Raw genomic sequence first — 18,451 nt, forward strand, 5'->3', positions numbered from 1 at the left:
TCTGACTTGTGTTGCTTTCGTGTGAAGCTGGATGCTGCTGAGGATGCTCGTGCTGATCATGAGGGCAGCTTGGTGACTCCAGCCTGGAGAGCGCAGTTAAAGCTCACTGCCGTGTCCCAATTAGCAGTTGTACATGAGAGAACACTATAACAACAATAACAGCAACGTACGACTACACATTTATCACATATTAGCTTTGATGCAGATCTGTGATGGATCTGCCCTCACCAGGGCCGTATTAAGACAGTGTGGTGCCCCTGGGCACTATACCTCAAAAGCCCCCCCCCCCCCCCCCCCCCCCCCCCGACATAATCAAGGTGATTTCTCAAATGTAATTTACTAACTTGTCCAACAACTGCAGGCATATGAGCAGTGAGCGCTATATTCAAATGTCTCAAATCCAAATGTACATTAATTCATTGACAGCGTAAATTCACTTTTGCCCGAAAATAATAATAAATACTATGGCCTCCGTAGCGTTAGCTAATAATTTTACAAGCGCAGTTTTAAAAAAAAAATCAAGTCGAATTTCTATAACTCTGTGTGTTGAATTGATAATCACTCTTTTGTGTTTTAAACACAAAACTTACTACAGACAACTTCATTATAAAGAAAAACAACAAATCAAAAAAAAAGATCTTAATCTATGACAAAACTTCTATTACAAACAAGATTAGTGGGTAACAGCAGTAAAATTTAGAAAATCACAAGTGCACAATAATTGTATAAAATCTGAACATTTAGTGAAAAAAAAACATTTTTTAGTGGGGAACAAATAAGAGATAATAAGTGTAGCACTAAATCTGGTAAAACGTTTTCATGAATGAAGTTTAGCAGAACTGCTTCTTCCTTGATTTTGCGCAAGGTGTCAACTAACGTTACATCCCCAAAGTCCATTTCTTTGTTACCGTCTCCACAGTTAAAGGGTAAGTTCGGCGTTTTACAAGTAAAGCCCTATTTTAAAGGTGCTCAAAGCGATGTCACGCGTTTTTTAGGCCAAAACATTTTGTCACATACAGCAAATATCTCCTCTCTATCCGCTAGCTGCCTGTCCCCTGAACACACTGTAAAAAAACACGGTCTCTGCAGACACCCCAGGCTCCACAAACGGCAACAAAAACAAACTGGGTTTACCCGCACCACGAAACATAACAAACTGTTCCAGCCAATAACCGACAAGAAGGATTTGGGGGGGTTAGTGCGCGGATGAGGAGGAGGGAGGGTCTAGCTAGCCTTCGATTTGTTTGACAATACTTTATACGTCAACAAGAAGTGATGTCACCCGACATCGCTTAGAGCACCTTTAAGATCGTTTCTGATGAAATCGAACGGTTAAGATTAAAATTTGGACACATGCTGCTGTCCCGAGAATTTTAGGTTTTTGTGTTAGCACCGAGTGGTCTGGGGTGTTCACTGATATGCTCACAAAAAATCGCTGCAAAAGATGCTTTCCAACAGGTGTTTTACCATTCGTTGTAAAACTGTGGAGCTATTTTTCCAACGCCCCACAACCGGACATTCTTCCAAAAACTACGATAAAACCTGTTGGAAAGTATCTTTTGCAGCGATTTTTGCATGAGCATATCAGTGAACACCCCAGACCACTCCGTGAGTTTCACGTCTAGGATATTAATAACCTGCTCACGCACGGCCATGTAAACACCGGCAAAAACCCCGAATATGCTCATATCCCAGATTTTAAAAACCCGGATATGATACTTGGGGTACCCCTTTTCTAACCCGAATTTTTGGTCATGTAAACGCGTATCTGCATATCCCCATAATGATTTGTGTTCTGCGCATGTTCTATTCGCAAGGAATCTTGGTCTTTTGAGCAGAGGAACTTCTCGGCGCATACATAAACCCACGTGCAGTATACCGGAAGTAAACATGGCGAGACGCAGCACAGCATACATTTGGAGCGGGGTCAGTATCAGCACCAAAGCGCAAACAAAGGCGGTCCCTATCTGCCCCGAACTATTCATTATCCGCGTGCTGCTGCTGTTGTTGTTGTCTTTGGATACAGGAAGAAGAATCGGAAATGACGCATATTGCGTCTTAAGGTTGTCCATACGTCCAGATGCTAACTGTGCGTCGCCGTTTACATCGGTATATTGCAATTCCAATACAGGAGTAACTCTCTCTGCTCACGCATTTAAACGGGTTATTCCTAATGTTACAGAAACCTGAATAGTGACCTTAACCTGACCATAACCCAAATATTGGCTGCATGTAAACGTAGTCACTCACTTAAACACACCTACACTGTTATACACACATAAATGAACTGGTTTGGCTGTAACAATATGGAAAAATTTAGCCAGAAGACTCAAATAAGAGGTTGATATCAGATTGATTAAGCTCTGATAAAGAATTCCTTTTCAATTTGATACATTCTTATTGAATTTTTATGTTATGACGAAATGTCTTTATCTGTGTTCAGGTTTGACTGTTTTATGGGAAAACTGACTCTTCAAATCAACATTTCAAACAGCAAATATCTAAACCTTGACAAAAAGTCTTTGAGAATTTCTAAATATATATCAAAATCCACAACCTAATAAAAGTTAGTTTTTATGTATAAAAAAAAAACTATAGACAAGCCTCTTTTTATAGACCTATATTATATTAATGCACCATGGCATTATATAAGTTTTTCCTCTTTTTTACTCCAACCAAATGACACTAATATGCCTTCAAAAATTTGATCTATTTTAACAAATCTAAAAAAGTGTATTATTTTCAATGGGGAAAAATCCCATAATTAGGATTTAAAAAAATCCTTGCATCTCAATGCCATTGCAATATCTTTACTGTAAATATCAGCCCTCTGTGTCAGCTATTGTTTTATTGACGGTGAATGCTAGGTTTTTTCCTGGGTGGCTAATCTCTTCTTTGAGCTGTAAAATGAAAAGTAAATGTGTGAATTATGAGGTTTGAAGTTTCTTAAAGTTTGAATATTCTAATAAGTGACTTGTAATAGAATGTAAAGATGATTGGTTTCATTTTCACTGTTTTCTGTTCCTGTTTTGCCTTCCTTAGTTCTCTAGTTAGTTTCCCTGGTTGTTAATCAGTTCCCACACCTGTTCTGTTATACCTCTAACAGTCTCCATGTATTTAAGCCTGTGTTTTGTTCTGTTCTTTGGTTGTTGATTCTAGCTCCTGAGTTTGCATTTTGATTTTGTTATCTCTTGTTTATATTGCCTTCAGTTTGCTCAGTTCTTTGTGTTTTTATTTTATTTTGAAAAGTAAAGTTATCGTTGCTAAACTAAACTGCTGTGCCTCTCCTCATCTTCTTTTAATATGGAACAAGCTGGTCTTGCTGAAAAAACAACCTGTTTACCTTAATTGTAATATCCCAGCAATCCCATCATTCTGTTTTCTAGGTGATATATCACAAATAAAGCCCTCACTGGAATACACATCCTCCCTCCTTCTTTCTCTAGCTATCGCCAAGAAAACAATTTTGATCAATTGGAAAAACAAAATCACCACACAATGGCTACAGTTATTAATAGACCATAATAACAAAGAAAAACAGATGCTATTTTCAATCACAAATGACCTACATTTAAATATATATATGTTTAGCACCATTGCTACCTCTCTAAACATTAGCATGGCCACATGATGGGTGAATTAATGGCCTGCAGCGTTAACATACATTAGGTAAAATGTGTATGCATCAGTATTACTGAACATTGTCCATATATATATATATATATATATATATATAGTGTCTCTTTTTTTTCTTTGTCTTTCCTCTATTTGTATCAGACCAAATCAACTAGATTGAAATTATGTAAAGAAGAATAAGACCATACTTTCAATACTTTGCATTTTCACATCTTTTTTTCTCTTTTTTTGTTTATTGGTTAAGGTTTCCTCTTTTACTATGCATTTATTTAAATTTTTTGTAAGTTAGATTATTTGGTTACACTTTATTTTGATGGCCCACTTTAGACATTCTACTAACTATAACTAACTTTGCAACTACATGTCAACTAGGCCAACTCTCATTAAAGTATTAGTAGAGTATTCGTAGAAAATAGCAGATTCTTAGGTTATGGGTTCGGGTAATTAGAATAAGTTGACATGAAGTTGCAAAGTTACTTATAGTCAGTAGAGTGTCTGTGTCACAGTCTGTTGTGTGTCACAGCTCTTCCTTTTCAGTCACTCCTTGTCTGTTCACCGTCTTGGTTATGTGTGTTGCTACCTGATCATCTGTTTGCCAGAATTACCATTAAACCTGTCATTTTGGATTTCTTATCTTCTTCTGCGTTTGCCTTCCTGCAACTACCGTGACAGATGAACAGACCAGCCAAAATGGACGATAGGGCTAAATTTATCGTCATGGCTCAGGAGAGCGTTGATTATTTTTCATTTATTAAGAATTTTTGTTTTTTGGCCAGCAACTGCCCTCTGGAGGACAAAACCCTCAAGACCCTGTTCTGGATCAGGGTGAACTTCCACAACATCCACCTTCCAGACACCACCGGACTGACTTGGAGGGAAGCCATCATGAGGTGTCTGGAGTGCATACGGCCCGATCCAGAACCCGGCCAGACCCAGAGCCCAGCCGTCACCACCCCGTTCGACAACGCCTTAGCCCCCCGCAGACTGGAAGATTCCGCCTGCCCCGACGAGTGAGCCTGTAACCCGAGGATGGGAAGGCGAAACATAACGTCGCCCTAGAGCCGAAGCACAACGGAGAGTCCTACCAGGGGTGTGAGCCGACGCCGCCGTCCATCGTCGTGGGAGTCCTCATGGAGTTCAAGGGCATGGAATCGAGCCCAACCCACCCTCCCGCCATTGAGAGCCAGCACCGGCTGGACTTATTGGACAGTTTAATTGAGTGTGTAGAGATTAATTCCTTTTATCCCTGGAACTTGGAATCTGAATCTGAACCTGTGTCTGAATCTTCATTAATCCCATCCATCCTCCCTCTCCCGCCACCTCTACTAACTGCCATCATGGACACTTTTTTTTTGTGCCACTCTTCATTTACAGAACTCCGCCAAGCCTGTCATCATTGTCTCCCATCAGTTCTGCTGTGTTATCACATCCCCCTCTCAGTGGCGAGGTGACACCATGGACCTGCTGGGAGCCCACTCCTCCTGGGCTATATGAGCCCGTGGCTCTGCCTCCAGCCTCGTCACGCTCTGTCCCGCCTCGACCCATCGACATGGCTCCTGCACCTACGCTCCTTCCTCCCTCGACTCCAGCGTCGACCATCGAGCATTCGGCCTCGCCGGACTCCCTTGGACTGTCGGCTCCTCCTGGGTCGGATATCGCCAAGCCTCAGCTACGGACTTTGCTCGCCAGCCCTCCACCCCTTTGGCTCCGGCGTAATGTCACAGTCTGTTCTGTTCTATTTCAGTTATCATGGACATTCAGTTTATTTTCAAGTCACATGCCTGCCTTTGTTTGTATTCCCACCATTTCTTAGTTACCATGATCCCCTCATTTTGACTTCATTCTGCTCAGCTGTGTTGCTCGTTACCTAGTTGGTGTTCCTATATAAGTTCTTCCTTTGCTACCTTATCGTCTGTTTGCCAGAATTAAACATTAAACCTGTCATTTTGGATTTCTTATCTTCGTCTGTGTTTGCCTTCCCGCAAACACCGTGACAGTCTGTTGGAGCATCACAATAAAGAGATGGCAGATATTAAGCAGACATTCTACAAATACTCTAATGACAGTTAGTTGACAAGTAGTTGCAAAGTTACTTATAGTTATTAGAGTGTCTAAAGTGGACATTCGAAATAAAGTGTTACTGATTATTTGTCTGGTATTTGTATTCTCCAGTCCTATATTTGCTTTGGTTTATCTGTTTGTATTGTTTTGGTAAAAAAAAAAAAAAATCTGTGAAGGCTTTATGGCTCATAATAAGCTGTCAGTAATGGTACATTTTCTGATATATTCCACCGCTTCATCTGTCAGTCTGCCAGGTCCATAAATATGCTATGGTTGTCATTCTTGGTTGGTTTATTGATAAGTTTATGACAGCATACTAGTGTCAAGGCATGTAGGAGTGCATACACTCTCACTTCATATTATGATTCTGTGCTGAAGATAAAATGTTTATTTTTATTTTTCAGGAAAAAAAAGTGATTTTCTTTATGAAACTAAGTACAACAATTAAATTCCATGATTAGTGTGGCAACTGATATGTCCAATATTTCATGCTCCACCATGATGCGATGTACAACAGATTGAGTGTCATCTATCAGTTTCCGAACAGACAAATGTGTCAAATCTGAGATAAGAATGAATTCCCTAACATATGGTCTGTCTCTGGCACCCCCCCCCCCATATTTGTATTTGCACGTGAGTTGTGGGCATATGATTTTCACTGTATTTTTTTTATCCTTATTCGATGGCTTCTCATCTCCCCTCTTTTCATAAAGCACAATGAATGCACAAATCTGAGAGTACACAAACCACTGCTGCCCTCCATCTGTTGACCCAGAAATGGCTGGGGGTCACATTAATGACCAGACTTTTTTGTTTGCAGAGTATGATGCTGAATGCAAAGCAGTGTGCGGTGCTCTCCAGCCACTGTATTTAACAATCCAGATGTGAGCGAGTATTACCCAAAAGACGGTTTATCATGCTATGTGAGTGTGCAGGGCACACACAGGGTATCCCTTTAAAAGTACAACTCGCTGCTTCATACCAGTATGTGTGTGTGAGTGAAATGGTGTTTTTTTTTTATGACTGGCATCTGAATAATCCTCAATGGTAGGGCTGATTACAGACATTTGGGCCACAGCCGAGTTCACAAAAGGTTTTTATAAGGCGACCCTTTTATGCTAATAGTCATCGCGGATGAGCTTCTGCTGTGAATTGCACAGTCTCATGATCAGTTGAATATTGAGGGGACGGTGCGAACAGCTGCACGGCTGTTGATAATCTTTTCACAGCGTCTAATTGTGGACATTAAAGTCACCATGAAATCAAACTACACAATTCTTATTTTTGAATCTTATTTTTCTCCCTCTTGAAATCTATTGTGTTTACTGGCACGAGGACGGGACAACCTGTCACTCACATAAGATCGATCCAATAACAAACCACAACCATCCAATCAATTCCACAGGGTCAAAATAAATAAATAAATAAAGAAATATACTTTTTTTCTTGTTCGAGAAGTCATCTCACCTGGATAACACGTTCAGGATGAGTTATGGTAGGCTACTCAGTACTGTTATTAGTTGACACTTATTTCCGAAACCCTCAGCCATGAGGAGATTCCTCTGCCTCAAGACAGGAGTAGGCTATGCATTATGGCAGTGGTTCCCAACCTTTTTCCCGAAAAAATATTTTAGATCCCCCTATTTACATAAATATCACATTTAATGATATTGTCGCTCTTGTAAGCTTGCAGCAAGGATGACAAAATGTTTTGTTTTCAAACAAACAGTATGTTTATTACTATAACCATATATGTTTATGCACAAATAGCATTAGCATATAATATTGAAAATACTATAACAAAAACATCAGCATGCCGTTTGTAATTTAAAAACATAAGCCTAGGAGTAGCCTATTAATTGGCCCTGTTAATGCAACCGATGCATTATGGGACTGCTCCACTTTCACTCATACATAAATCTTGTGAAATTGCTGAGTTAGAGTAGGCTAACTGTGGTGATGGTGAAGCTGAGCTCCTCTGAGTGTTGATCGCTTATGTTCTTCCATTATACTAAACACATTTATAATGAGTCTCCCTCATCCATCGGTAAATTCATTCTGAGATATTTGAAATGGCAACAGCAGTGTGGTGCACTTTTAGGCTACTAAAAGTAAATATAACTAAAATATCTATAAAAACACAGCATTGTAATTAGCTATTAAAAAATGTAGGTGTTACCAAATAGAGCACATTTTTATATATTTGTATGCTATACCATTCAAAGGTTTGAGGTGGGTAAGATTCCTTAATGTTTGTGAAATTAGTCTCTTATGCTCACCAAGGCTGCATTTATTTGATCCAAATATAGTATACTGTAATTTTGTAAAATATTATTACAACTTGAACAGTCTGATTTCTATTTGAAAATATTTGGAAATGTAATTATCTTGTGATACAAAGCTGAATTTTCAGCATCATCCACTCTCCAGTCTTCAGTGTCACATGATCCTTCCGAAATCGTTCTAATATGATGATTTAACTCTCAAAAAACATGCTTTATTATTATCGATGTTAAAAATAGTTGTGCTGCTTAATTTTGTTTTGTAGACACCGTCAAACATTTTATGATTAAATAGAAAGTTGAAAATAATTAAAATAGAAATATTGTGTAACATTGTAAATGTCTTTACTGCCACTTTTGATCAATTTCATTCTTGCTGAATAAAAGTTTTGAAGAAAAAAAAAATCAAACTGACTCCAAACTTTTCAATTTTTGAATCCTTAAGTAATAATAGTACATTCAAATAAAACACAGTGCATTCTGTATATTAAACATAATTTTATTTAATATAGTTCATAGTATTTTCTACAGAGATGGGAAATGGCAAAGACAACACAGATTCTCTCACAGAGGAACTCATTTTAAACATGGGTTTCATCCCACATTGAATTTTCAAAATATATGAAAAAAGAGAACAAAAACAAAATCCATTCGCACATACCACACCCACTGCACAAAGATCCGGCAGATCAGAATAACAACTTGCAACAGCTGCCATTAATATGTACATCAACACTGCACTATGTCATTTGAAACACTACAGACTAAACACTACAGTCAGTGAGGGAAGGAAGCAGTTTCATTGAGCACATGCAATACAATTTAATGACACATGCACCCGTCTGATAAATGAATCTCGAAAGCCTTTCACATTCAGGTCATCTTTGCATCCAATAAGATGTGCTGTGGTGGGAATCCCTATTCATAACTTTTCAACAAAAAAAAAAAATTGTACACTACAGATGACATAACTGTTATGAACACAGATCATAGACAGAAGCGCTTTAGAATATATAATGCAGCTGTTGTTTGTGATATACACACACACACGTTTCTTCAATCAATCCAATTTCTTTCATACTTTGGCAGTATTTTTGATCTTTTTAATGATTAGTAAGCATTATGACAGTCAATACGCATAATTGAGCCATACAACTCTGCATAGGGATTTCTTATGGCCTTGTTTGATTGCCTTGGATCACTGGAAACTCTTAAAACTGCATAACATCTGCAGTAAGAGAAGCTAAAGCCAGCGCATAGTTCACATGTAAAATTACTATTCACCAAACACAGCAATTCATACACATCTTAACAGAACAGCCAAATTTCCCAACAACCAATGACACATCAACTTGCGGGGGAACTACATTTGATATGTCATGAACATACATGTAATATTTCACATTGTGTACTTAAATTTTGAACCAGCAGGGAACCAGCCTCTGCTTCAGTCGGCTGTACAAATCAATAGAACCTCTATACTAGTGTTTTGTTGTAGTGAAATGTGCTTCTATATAAACCCTGCATCACTAAACACGTTTACACCATATGGCACGCTTGAAAATGATTCAAATTTCATAGCACACTGGTTTTTGTCCTCAAAGAACACCAAACCTCGGCTAAGTTTACAGGAATAATCATCCGTCCCACAGCTGGCATCCAATCAGACAATGGCATGCATCACTACAATCTGCCATTTAACACATTTGCTAATAACAATATATGGTTTTCCCAACCAAACCGGACGGGGTGCGATTGAACTCGCAATAACAAATAATGGCGCATTATCTCTAGACACTACTGACGTCATTTACAGTATAACCACACTGTAGACTTTTCAAGGACATGCAATAATTCTACAGATTCGTAAAGGGCAAAACAATGAGAAAAGTCACATTTCACACAGATGTATTTGTTTTCCCTGAAAGTGACTATTAATACTGATAGTGCTTCTGTGGCTTTTAGCCAGTGAGCTTCATATACTATATGCATAAGACAACCTTCCCCCTCTGTAATCATACGGGACCTTTGATCCACCGCAGACTCCTCTTTTCGTTGCCTAGAACATGACCTCCTCACAGCTGCCGTAGTCACTCTCCACCATGTCTGAGCCAGTATAACTGCGAGTGGTCCTTCTAGTGGATCCGCCGCTGTCCGCATAGGAAGGCTGTGCCACGCTCAAACGCACACTGAGCCTCTTATGGCTGCTGGAGACGTTGTCCAGGCTGCGAGTGTGCTGGGTAGGGTAATAGCTTATGGCCGTGTACTCATTAGGGCACTGAGAGCTGGGCAGCGGCAGCCCGTCCGGCCCCAAGAAGTCATCTAAGTTCTGGTTGCTGTAACAAGGGGGTAACGGAGCACGGCGGTCGGCCCGGTCCAGCGGGAAAGGGAAGCCTCCGAAACGAGAGTTCCTGCGCGACTCTGTGGAAGTAGATGAGTAGGTGCTTTCCACAATGTCAAACTGTGGGAACGTTTGAATGGAGGGTCGGCCATAGTAGTCTGGATCAGCTGGATACACTGTGAATGAGAATTATTGTAAATTGTTTATTTGTTCTTTTAGCAATGGGTTGCACAGATTTGATGATTAGTTCTGCAAATAGTGGATGAGTTGGGTCTATGTCGACTAGTCGGACCACATGACTGTTGCAAGGTGCACTTGTGTTCTAGTAATACAAATTCTGTCTCAAACATTATTTTCATGATATGGTCGATGGACAATATATGGCCTTGTCCAAACGTGTGGGGTAGGTATGTTTTTTTTTTATGTTTTTGAAAGAAGCTCACCAAGGCTGCATTAATTTGGTCAAAAGTACATTAAAACATTAATATTGTGAAATATGATTATAATTTCAAATATCTGGGTTCTGTGTGAATATATTTTAAAATGTGTGTATGTTTTGTGTATATATATATATATATATATATATAGATGTATGTGTGTGTATATATATATGTGTGTGTATGTATATATATATATAGAGAGAGAGAGAGATAGATAGATAGATAGATAGATAGATACACACACATACAGTATATTATATAAACAAAGACTTTGTTAGATGTGATTAATCACAATTAATCAATTTGACAGCACTAGTTCTTGCTGTAGGATTGACTCTTTAAAAAAATCGTACTGATTCCAAACTTTAAAAAATTTTTTTTACTATTTTGCCTAAATGTATAAAGAAAAAAAGAAAAAAGGAAATAAAAAATATTAAATGTAACAAGTGAATTTAGGCATCGCAACATTATACTGTACAGTATGAGATCTTCTAATGATTATGTTAGCAATTTACAGTTAAGTTATTAAATGATTTATGTTTTCAAAGATTCACTTTAAGTAAGAGTTCGATACCAATGGTAACCTAAATGTATAAATAAGATAAGTAAGCATGCACAATTAAACATACATAATATTAATCCAATATTGACCACATTAAGAAATCTCCACTATCAGCTGATACACCAATATATTGTGCATATATATTGGCAAGAGCAGAAAATTCCTCTCAGTCCTGTGTGGCACTCATTTTACTGTATATACATCACTATTTTTAATGTGCTATTGACAGTTTTGAAGCCAAAGCTTTTAAGGAGCGACACGTGGAGAAACTCACAGTGCTGCAGAAAACAGAAGATATAATTGAATATGACCCGCGCATGCTTTTCCATTGACCTGCACAAGCACACGCAGCTATTTGTCCTCCGCCTCTCTCATCTTTCATGATGTGACTACATTCTAAATTAAGTGAAGAGCCTGTAGAAGCTGGGAAAATAATCAATAAAACTGTAGTTCTCACCTTCGTAGTCATGCTCCCAATTGTTTTTCCTAATAGAGTCGTTGTCAGAGCTGGTGGAGGGAGGAGGAGGTAGATTGGGGGCCACACTGCAAATCACAGGACCCTGAGGCCTCTGAGACCGGGGACCCACCTGAGGGCCGAGCTCCCGCTGTTCACGAGGTTTGAGTGAACGGAAAGGACTGTGGTCCGGATCACATACAGAGCCAATCAGAGAGCTGATCTCCATGGGAGAGCTGATCTCAGTTTCTTTCATCATGCTTTTGGGTAAAGTTGGGAAGTAACCATTGGAATCTTGCACGCAGCCGGACTTGTGCTTCTTTTTGCTGACGTAGCGTTTTCGGAAACACACAAAGGCCACGACGAGGAGGACAAGCCCCATTATGCCTGCGCAGATCTCTGCGATTTCCACATAAGGAGGGGAGGTGGTGCGCTCACAGTGGATGGAGTTCCCCGCCATTGAACAGGCGAAACCATCCAGACATGGATTTGGAGAGCACGCAATCTGACATCTGCAAAGAGAAGGAACAATTGCCTAAGTGTAGGAGTGTGTGTGGGCCACACTGATCTAGATACACTCAAACTCAGATACCACAGCTGAATTACTATTCAATGGAAATTGTATACGCCATCCTGCATGTCATTTATGGATTATCAGAAATTAATATCTACGTCCAGTGCACCAGATCAATTTCTTTTTAAATGCTATCAAGCTACCATCTTGTTTTTGCACAACTCATCAATGAATAAATGAAATGCAAATTAACTTGTTTTATGAAAAAGTAACTTGGATATGTTGTTGTAAATTTAAAAGTAATGCATTACTTTACTAGTTACTTGCGTAATCAGATTACATAACTCAAATTTCTTGCAATGTGTTACTCCCAAAACTGGTTAAGACATGCCGAAAAAGAAATATGTACAGATATACATATATATATTTTTTTTTTCATGTAACAATTTCGAGTGAAAATTTGATGGATTTAAATCGCATTTTGCAAAAGTGCTCCAGGAAAAAAATGGATTATAAATAATATTAAATAAATAAAAAATGGTTAAATGAATATTAAACATTTTAATCAACATTTCTCACTACTTACTATAATTAAAAAAATGACTAATTATCTAGTATACATAGTACATCTGCTGTTATGTCTTGCAACACTAATGAAAATAATATTTTTTACATAATAATTATACATTACAATAATAGCAGATATCATGTGCAGATACCATACTAGACATTATTGCATATAGTTCCCCCAAACAGAAAGAAAAGGATTGCATTATTTGATAACTAAAGAGTGTTTGTAAAGTTTCCCGTCTTGGGCTATACATAAACTGTAATTATGCTTTGATGCACACAGAGACGGACACACAGAAGGACATCTATTGATTGAAATTCTCACGCATGACTGATTTGCTCGAGCTTTGGAGTAATATATGAATGAGGACAATCAATAATGTTTTAAATTGTTAAATAAAAGGTGAGTTATGGCAGAATGGCAAACGCACATATCACTTGTAACCTGTGTGGGCATGGGTTCATGAAAGAGATAAAGTGGCAGAATACACAAGTATTCATTTTCGAGCAGATTAGTCAGACTTCTCAATGCCTTCACCAAGGACATAATATGCATGTGGGATTTCAAGAGCTCCACTGTGTGAGTCTCACCTGTTTCCAGCAATCTTTGTGGAGCAGTTGCAGATGTACCCTTGATTATTTGGCATGCACGATCCATTGGCACATGGCTGGGATGCACAATGATTGTCCGGCAGCTTGCCGTTCTCACAGCGATAGCCATTGTATAGCAATGGACAGCTACAGCGAAACCCTGGAGGACAGACGTTTAAAAAAATGCATATTTTAATGGCCAAGATAATCATTTCCATGGGAACTTCTCTGTTCTGAGATCAAAGTAGACTGACACTGGAGTATTGAGAGATCTTTTGGATGCAGAAACAATGGAGATCATCTCCCTAGTTTTATTTCCATATCTGTGTAGTGTTGCTTAGATCCTCTAAAGACAATTCAAGTAATTCTTAACAATTTGTCATGGGACCTCTTAAATGAATTCCCTACATGTAATTGTATTACATGAAACAGAGATGATAACAGAAAATGTGAAATATGTTTGAATGAGTTAACACATTTGCATCACTTTAGCACACTTTCACTAACCATCCGACCTGACCAGGTTCTGGCATGTGCTAGTTTAGCACTATGGCAGGTGTATTCAAATTAATTAGAGAAAATTTTCAATAACGTTTAATTCATTGACATTAGTTAATGCATCCGAAACCAACAATATTTTTTTACAGCACTTATTAATCTAGGTTAATGTTTCTGTTAATTAACTAATGCAAACAATTCAACTTTACTGTAAAGTGTTACCCATTCATACATTTTTATCAATTGCAGTGCAATCTGTATTTTATTAAACCTATATTAAACCTCTCTGTTTTTAATTTTGTACATGCACTATTATTTTGGTTTTAAAAAAATGCATTTCATTTTACAGAGATGTTTGTGTAAATTTGTGTGTCCTTTAACAACTTGTTACTACTGTATGTATCAGAAACTAACAATGAACAATACTTTCTTACAGCATGTTTTTTAAATATCATTATTAATCTATGTTAATTTAATAATAGACTATTGTTCACTGTTAATAAATGTTTATTCATAATAAATTAGTTAATTTATACAACTTGTTGAAAATGTATTATTTCTAAATAGTATTTTATATTAACATTTACATGGATTAATAATGATAGTTGGTGATACTGAATGCATTAACTAATGTAAACGATTTAAACATTATTTGAAAGTGTTACCAATAATACATTTTTATCATCACAAACCTTTTCCATTTGTATTATTTCTATTCTACTATTTTGGCAATAAAATGCATTTCATTTTACTGAGATGTTTATGGACATTCTCTAGTGATCATGGCAGCAGAAATTCATCATATGCCGATTAAATGAAGTAGCATTATAATCATCCATATATCAAAAATCGTGGTGTCGACAAGCAAAATGAGAAACCATATTGGCATACAGATGTGGTGACCCAATTTGAATATCTTATTTTATAAAGAAGTTGGTAAAACAATATAGACAGTTTGTGAGTAGAGTATCATTGCTTTCCCACCTTCACTGGAGTCTTCAACACAAGTGCCTCCGTTCTCACAAGGATTACTGGCACAGATCTTCACATCAGAGCAGCATTGGTAGATCCCAAAGAGTGTGCTGGTCTGCGAGCCAGTTCCTACCATCCCCTCCTTTCCTATCACCGCTTCTCCATTGAAATTTAAGCTCTCCAAACAGCCCGTGAAGCCCAGTCGCTGTGCATCTGTGCTGGGATTAGAGCCGGCCAGCACCAGCGCCCCTCCGAACTGAGTGAGCTTGCAGGGTTGTGGCAGAACGACAGACATGGAGTGGCTGGCATCAATGGTGAGTTTAAGGATTGTGCCATTGACCTCCAGAGAGACATGATGCCAGCGGCCATCAGCCACAGGGTGGTTGGCCACCCTTATACTGGCAGAAGACATGTTGCCACATCCATATCTGAACCAGAGCTCCTTGTCCACCAGCTAGAAACACAAACACAAAAGAGTCAATGACAAATTACAATGTTCATGTTTCAGTTTAAAACACATATGACAAGTTTTGGCAATGTTTCTTCATGTTGGTTGAATGGTTGGTTAGTTAGTTGAAGTGCAACAATTATTCTGAAAAAATAGAGTTGACTTTGTATGATAAAGTCAGAAATAAAATCAAGTCTGTGTTTGGAGAGTGAGTGTAGCACTTTTCTGTAATACTTTATTTCCAGAGCCTCCCTTAGACATTCCACTAACTATAAGTAACTTTGCAACTACATGTGAACTAGCAGTCATTAGAGAATTAGTAGACTGTCTGCTTAATATCTGCTAACTTTATTTTGATGCTCCTCTAAAAGACACTCAACTGACTAAGCAACTTTGCAAGTACATGTCAACCTATTCTACTAACTCGAAGCCCTAACCTAAAAATCTAAACTCCAATGAGAGTTAGTTGACATGTAGTTAAGGGTTAATTAGAGTTAGTTGACATGTATGTACTTGCAAAGTTATTTATAGTTAGCAGAGTATGTAGTTAGTATGCCATCTTAAGTGGACTATCGGTGAAGCTTAAAGTTTGAAGCTTTTCACATATATACATTCAAAATGCAATTCATACTTGCAGTGACTTGTATGTCATTTTGAATGGGTATTTTTAATTAAAGAAAAGTGTCAATGTCACGGCAATGTCACGACCCCCGCCCCCCCCCCCCCCCCCCCCAAAAAATGTTCATTCTGGTATGAAAGAAAATATTTCAACACCTAAAAACTATACAATTCACACTTATTAGCTTTAGCCTGATGTCGGCGGCTTAAATAAAGTTACATATTTATGGACTGTGTTAAGGCTCTTGCTGAGGTAGGTTACATAGCTTGTGTTTTTGCTCAGTTGGAAGTGTGTGCTCTCAGCGCTCGCTCTGTGGGAGATAAGAAGCCCTTTGAGCATTGAAGGTAGTTGTGAAAGACAGAGCTCGATGGAGATCACAGTTAGTTCCTGTTAAACCGCATCAACGACTTTGTGATGCAAAGCAACAGTCCAATCAGGAGCATTCGAAAACACACTGACATTAAGCCTCCTCAGCATTCCTCCCACAAATAATAGATCACTCACATGTGCATGTATTACTTTCCTGTTCTGTGCATTAAAAAAACATAGCTTGTGTGTGCACTACACATTTGAAAGTACACTGATGCTAAGAGTATGCATTATTAAGCATCATCTCCTTCACACCAGCCTCTTAATTGATGCGGCAGAATCTTCAGAGAGTTTTGTGATGTAAGAAGTGAGCACAGAGCCTTTTGCTCTGATCTGATACCAGTCAGCCCATGGGTTTTGCTCATTTGCTTTCATTCGACAGAGCTGCTGTTTGATTTTGCTGTACTGGGTTGAGCTGAGTGTGCAGTGATGATAGTGGTGAGATGAGCACAAAAAAAGAAGAGGAATTTTTCCCAGGAGGACTCATCGAGGGTGAATGTTCGATCTGAGTTTTAGTTCCTTGTGGGCAATGCTGAGTTTGACAGGTAAGAAGGCTGTTTATCCACCAGAGTCCACATAAAAAAAATTAAAAAAACATATAGCACATGATCTCACTGTGATTGTAAATCGGCTACAAAACAACCGATAGCTAGACATTTATGGTCAAGCAAGCAGTGTAAAGTATCCTTAAAAGGAAGGGATATTCTCTTCCCACCTGGAGAAGATCATGAAATTCTGCTGATAGTTCAACTAACTATTATTTTACACAATATTATATTACACAATATTAAATGGCACAATTCTCTGGAATATTCATAAACAGGGCAAAATAGCATACCGGTAATTCTGGAAAAGCTCTGATGCGAGTGGAAAATTCAGCCTGTGATCTACTGACAATGTGCAAATTAAAGAACAGATACAACCGGATCGTTTCCATAATAACCAATGCAATCTACCAGGTAGTTTCTGGTTTAAGACGTGCTTATTTTTGGACGGTTTAGTGCAAACCTTAGTAAATCACCTTTTTAATTTAAATACTCTCCTCCTCCTACTCCTACAAATGCATACGCAATAAGGTCAGCCGCAAAAATAACCCTGTCCACGTCTTTTCAGCGCTATTTTTTCACTGAGTGTCTTCAGTAGATCCTGACACTACTTTTTTAACGGTAAAAGAGGGTTTGTGCTGGCGCAGACAGTTGGTAAATGTGGCTCTTAGTAGTGAATGCCTGAATTGATTTTATATTAAAGTATTTACACTAGTTTGGGGTCACTAAGATTGTTTAATGTTTTGACATACTGTGACATTTCTCCTATAACCAGAATAAAAATTTTGTCTGACTTGTGCCACAGTAGACCTTCTGTTGATTTAGACCAGATGGGATAGCCTTCAACGCCCTTGTGCATCGATGAGCCTCGGGCATCGGGTTGTGGTTTGTCCTTCCTTGAACAACTGTTAGTACATTCTCACCACTGCTGACCGAGAGCAACCCACAAGCCTTGCCATTTCAGAGATACTCTGACCTAGTTACCTTGCCATAACAATTTGGCCCTTGTCAAAGTCTCTCAGATCTTTATTCATGCCCATTTCTCCTGCATCCAACATGTTCATAACAAGAACTGATTGTTTGCTTACCACCTAATTTACTCGGACCTGAATATGTGGCCTTGTTAGGAGATGATCAATGATGTCCGTTTCACCTCATGATATTTTGGCTCATCAGTGTATATATTTATAAATAAATCAAAATTTCTCTTGACCCTATCTCTCATCTTTGATAAAATGCTGCTTTAGAATTTTGCCAACATCACAGATCTTAGAAGCATCATTTTGCTCCCTACTGTTTGGAAGAGTCTTGGCATCGAGAGCATGCCTGTGATGCTTTTCAAGGCTGTCTATGTAGGTTTCGAAACAGACCTCCTGATGTGAGGCCAGTTAGAAGAAAAACCTAATTATTGCGATCAATGCCTCCATGCTCGGACTCCTCACAGCATTAAAGGGTATCAGTTCCACCGTATCTATCCCGCAACAGATCTTGTTTCTCTTAATAATGTTAGATCAGAGCTGTCTGTATTCATAAATGCTACAGCTGCTTA

The 18,451-nt window shown here is 38.4% G+C and overlaps 1 protein-coding gene across 1 annotated transcript in view; it reads right to left on the minus strand.

Moving 5' to 3' along the window:
- Window positions 1-8,457: 8,457 nt before the first annotated feature.
- fat2 (FAT atypical cadherin 2) overlaps window positions 8,458-18,451 on the minus strand; it is a 54,980-nt gene continuing 44,986 nt past the window's right edge. Inside the window, exons 21-24 of the mRNA XM_077235966.1 lie at window positions 14,934-15,375; window positions 13,452-13,611; window positions 11,780-12,288; window positions 8,458-10,496 (exon numbers count right to left, since the gene is read on the minus strand). Of these exons, the coding sequence (XP_077092081.1) occupies window positions 10,039-10,496; window positions 11,780-12,288; window positions 13,452-13,611; window positions 14,934-15,375 (1,569 nt within the window). The 3' untranslated portion in view covers window positions 8,458-10,038. The remainder of the gene's footprint in view (window positions 10,497-11,779; window positions 12,289-13,451; window positions 13,612-14,933; window positions 15,376-18,451) is intronic.

This window comes from Siphateles boraxobius, unplaced genomic scaffold, assembly GCF_051911475.1.
Source record: "Siphateles boraxobius isolate OS27281-9 unplaced genomic scaffold, OSU_SipBor_1 2, whole genome shotgun sequence".
Classification (NCBI taxonomy): domain Eukaryota; kingdom Metazoa; phylum Chordata; class Actinopteri; order Cypriniformes; family Leuciscidae; genus Siphateles; species Siphateles boraxobius.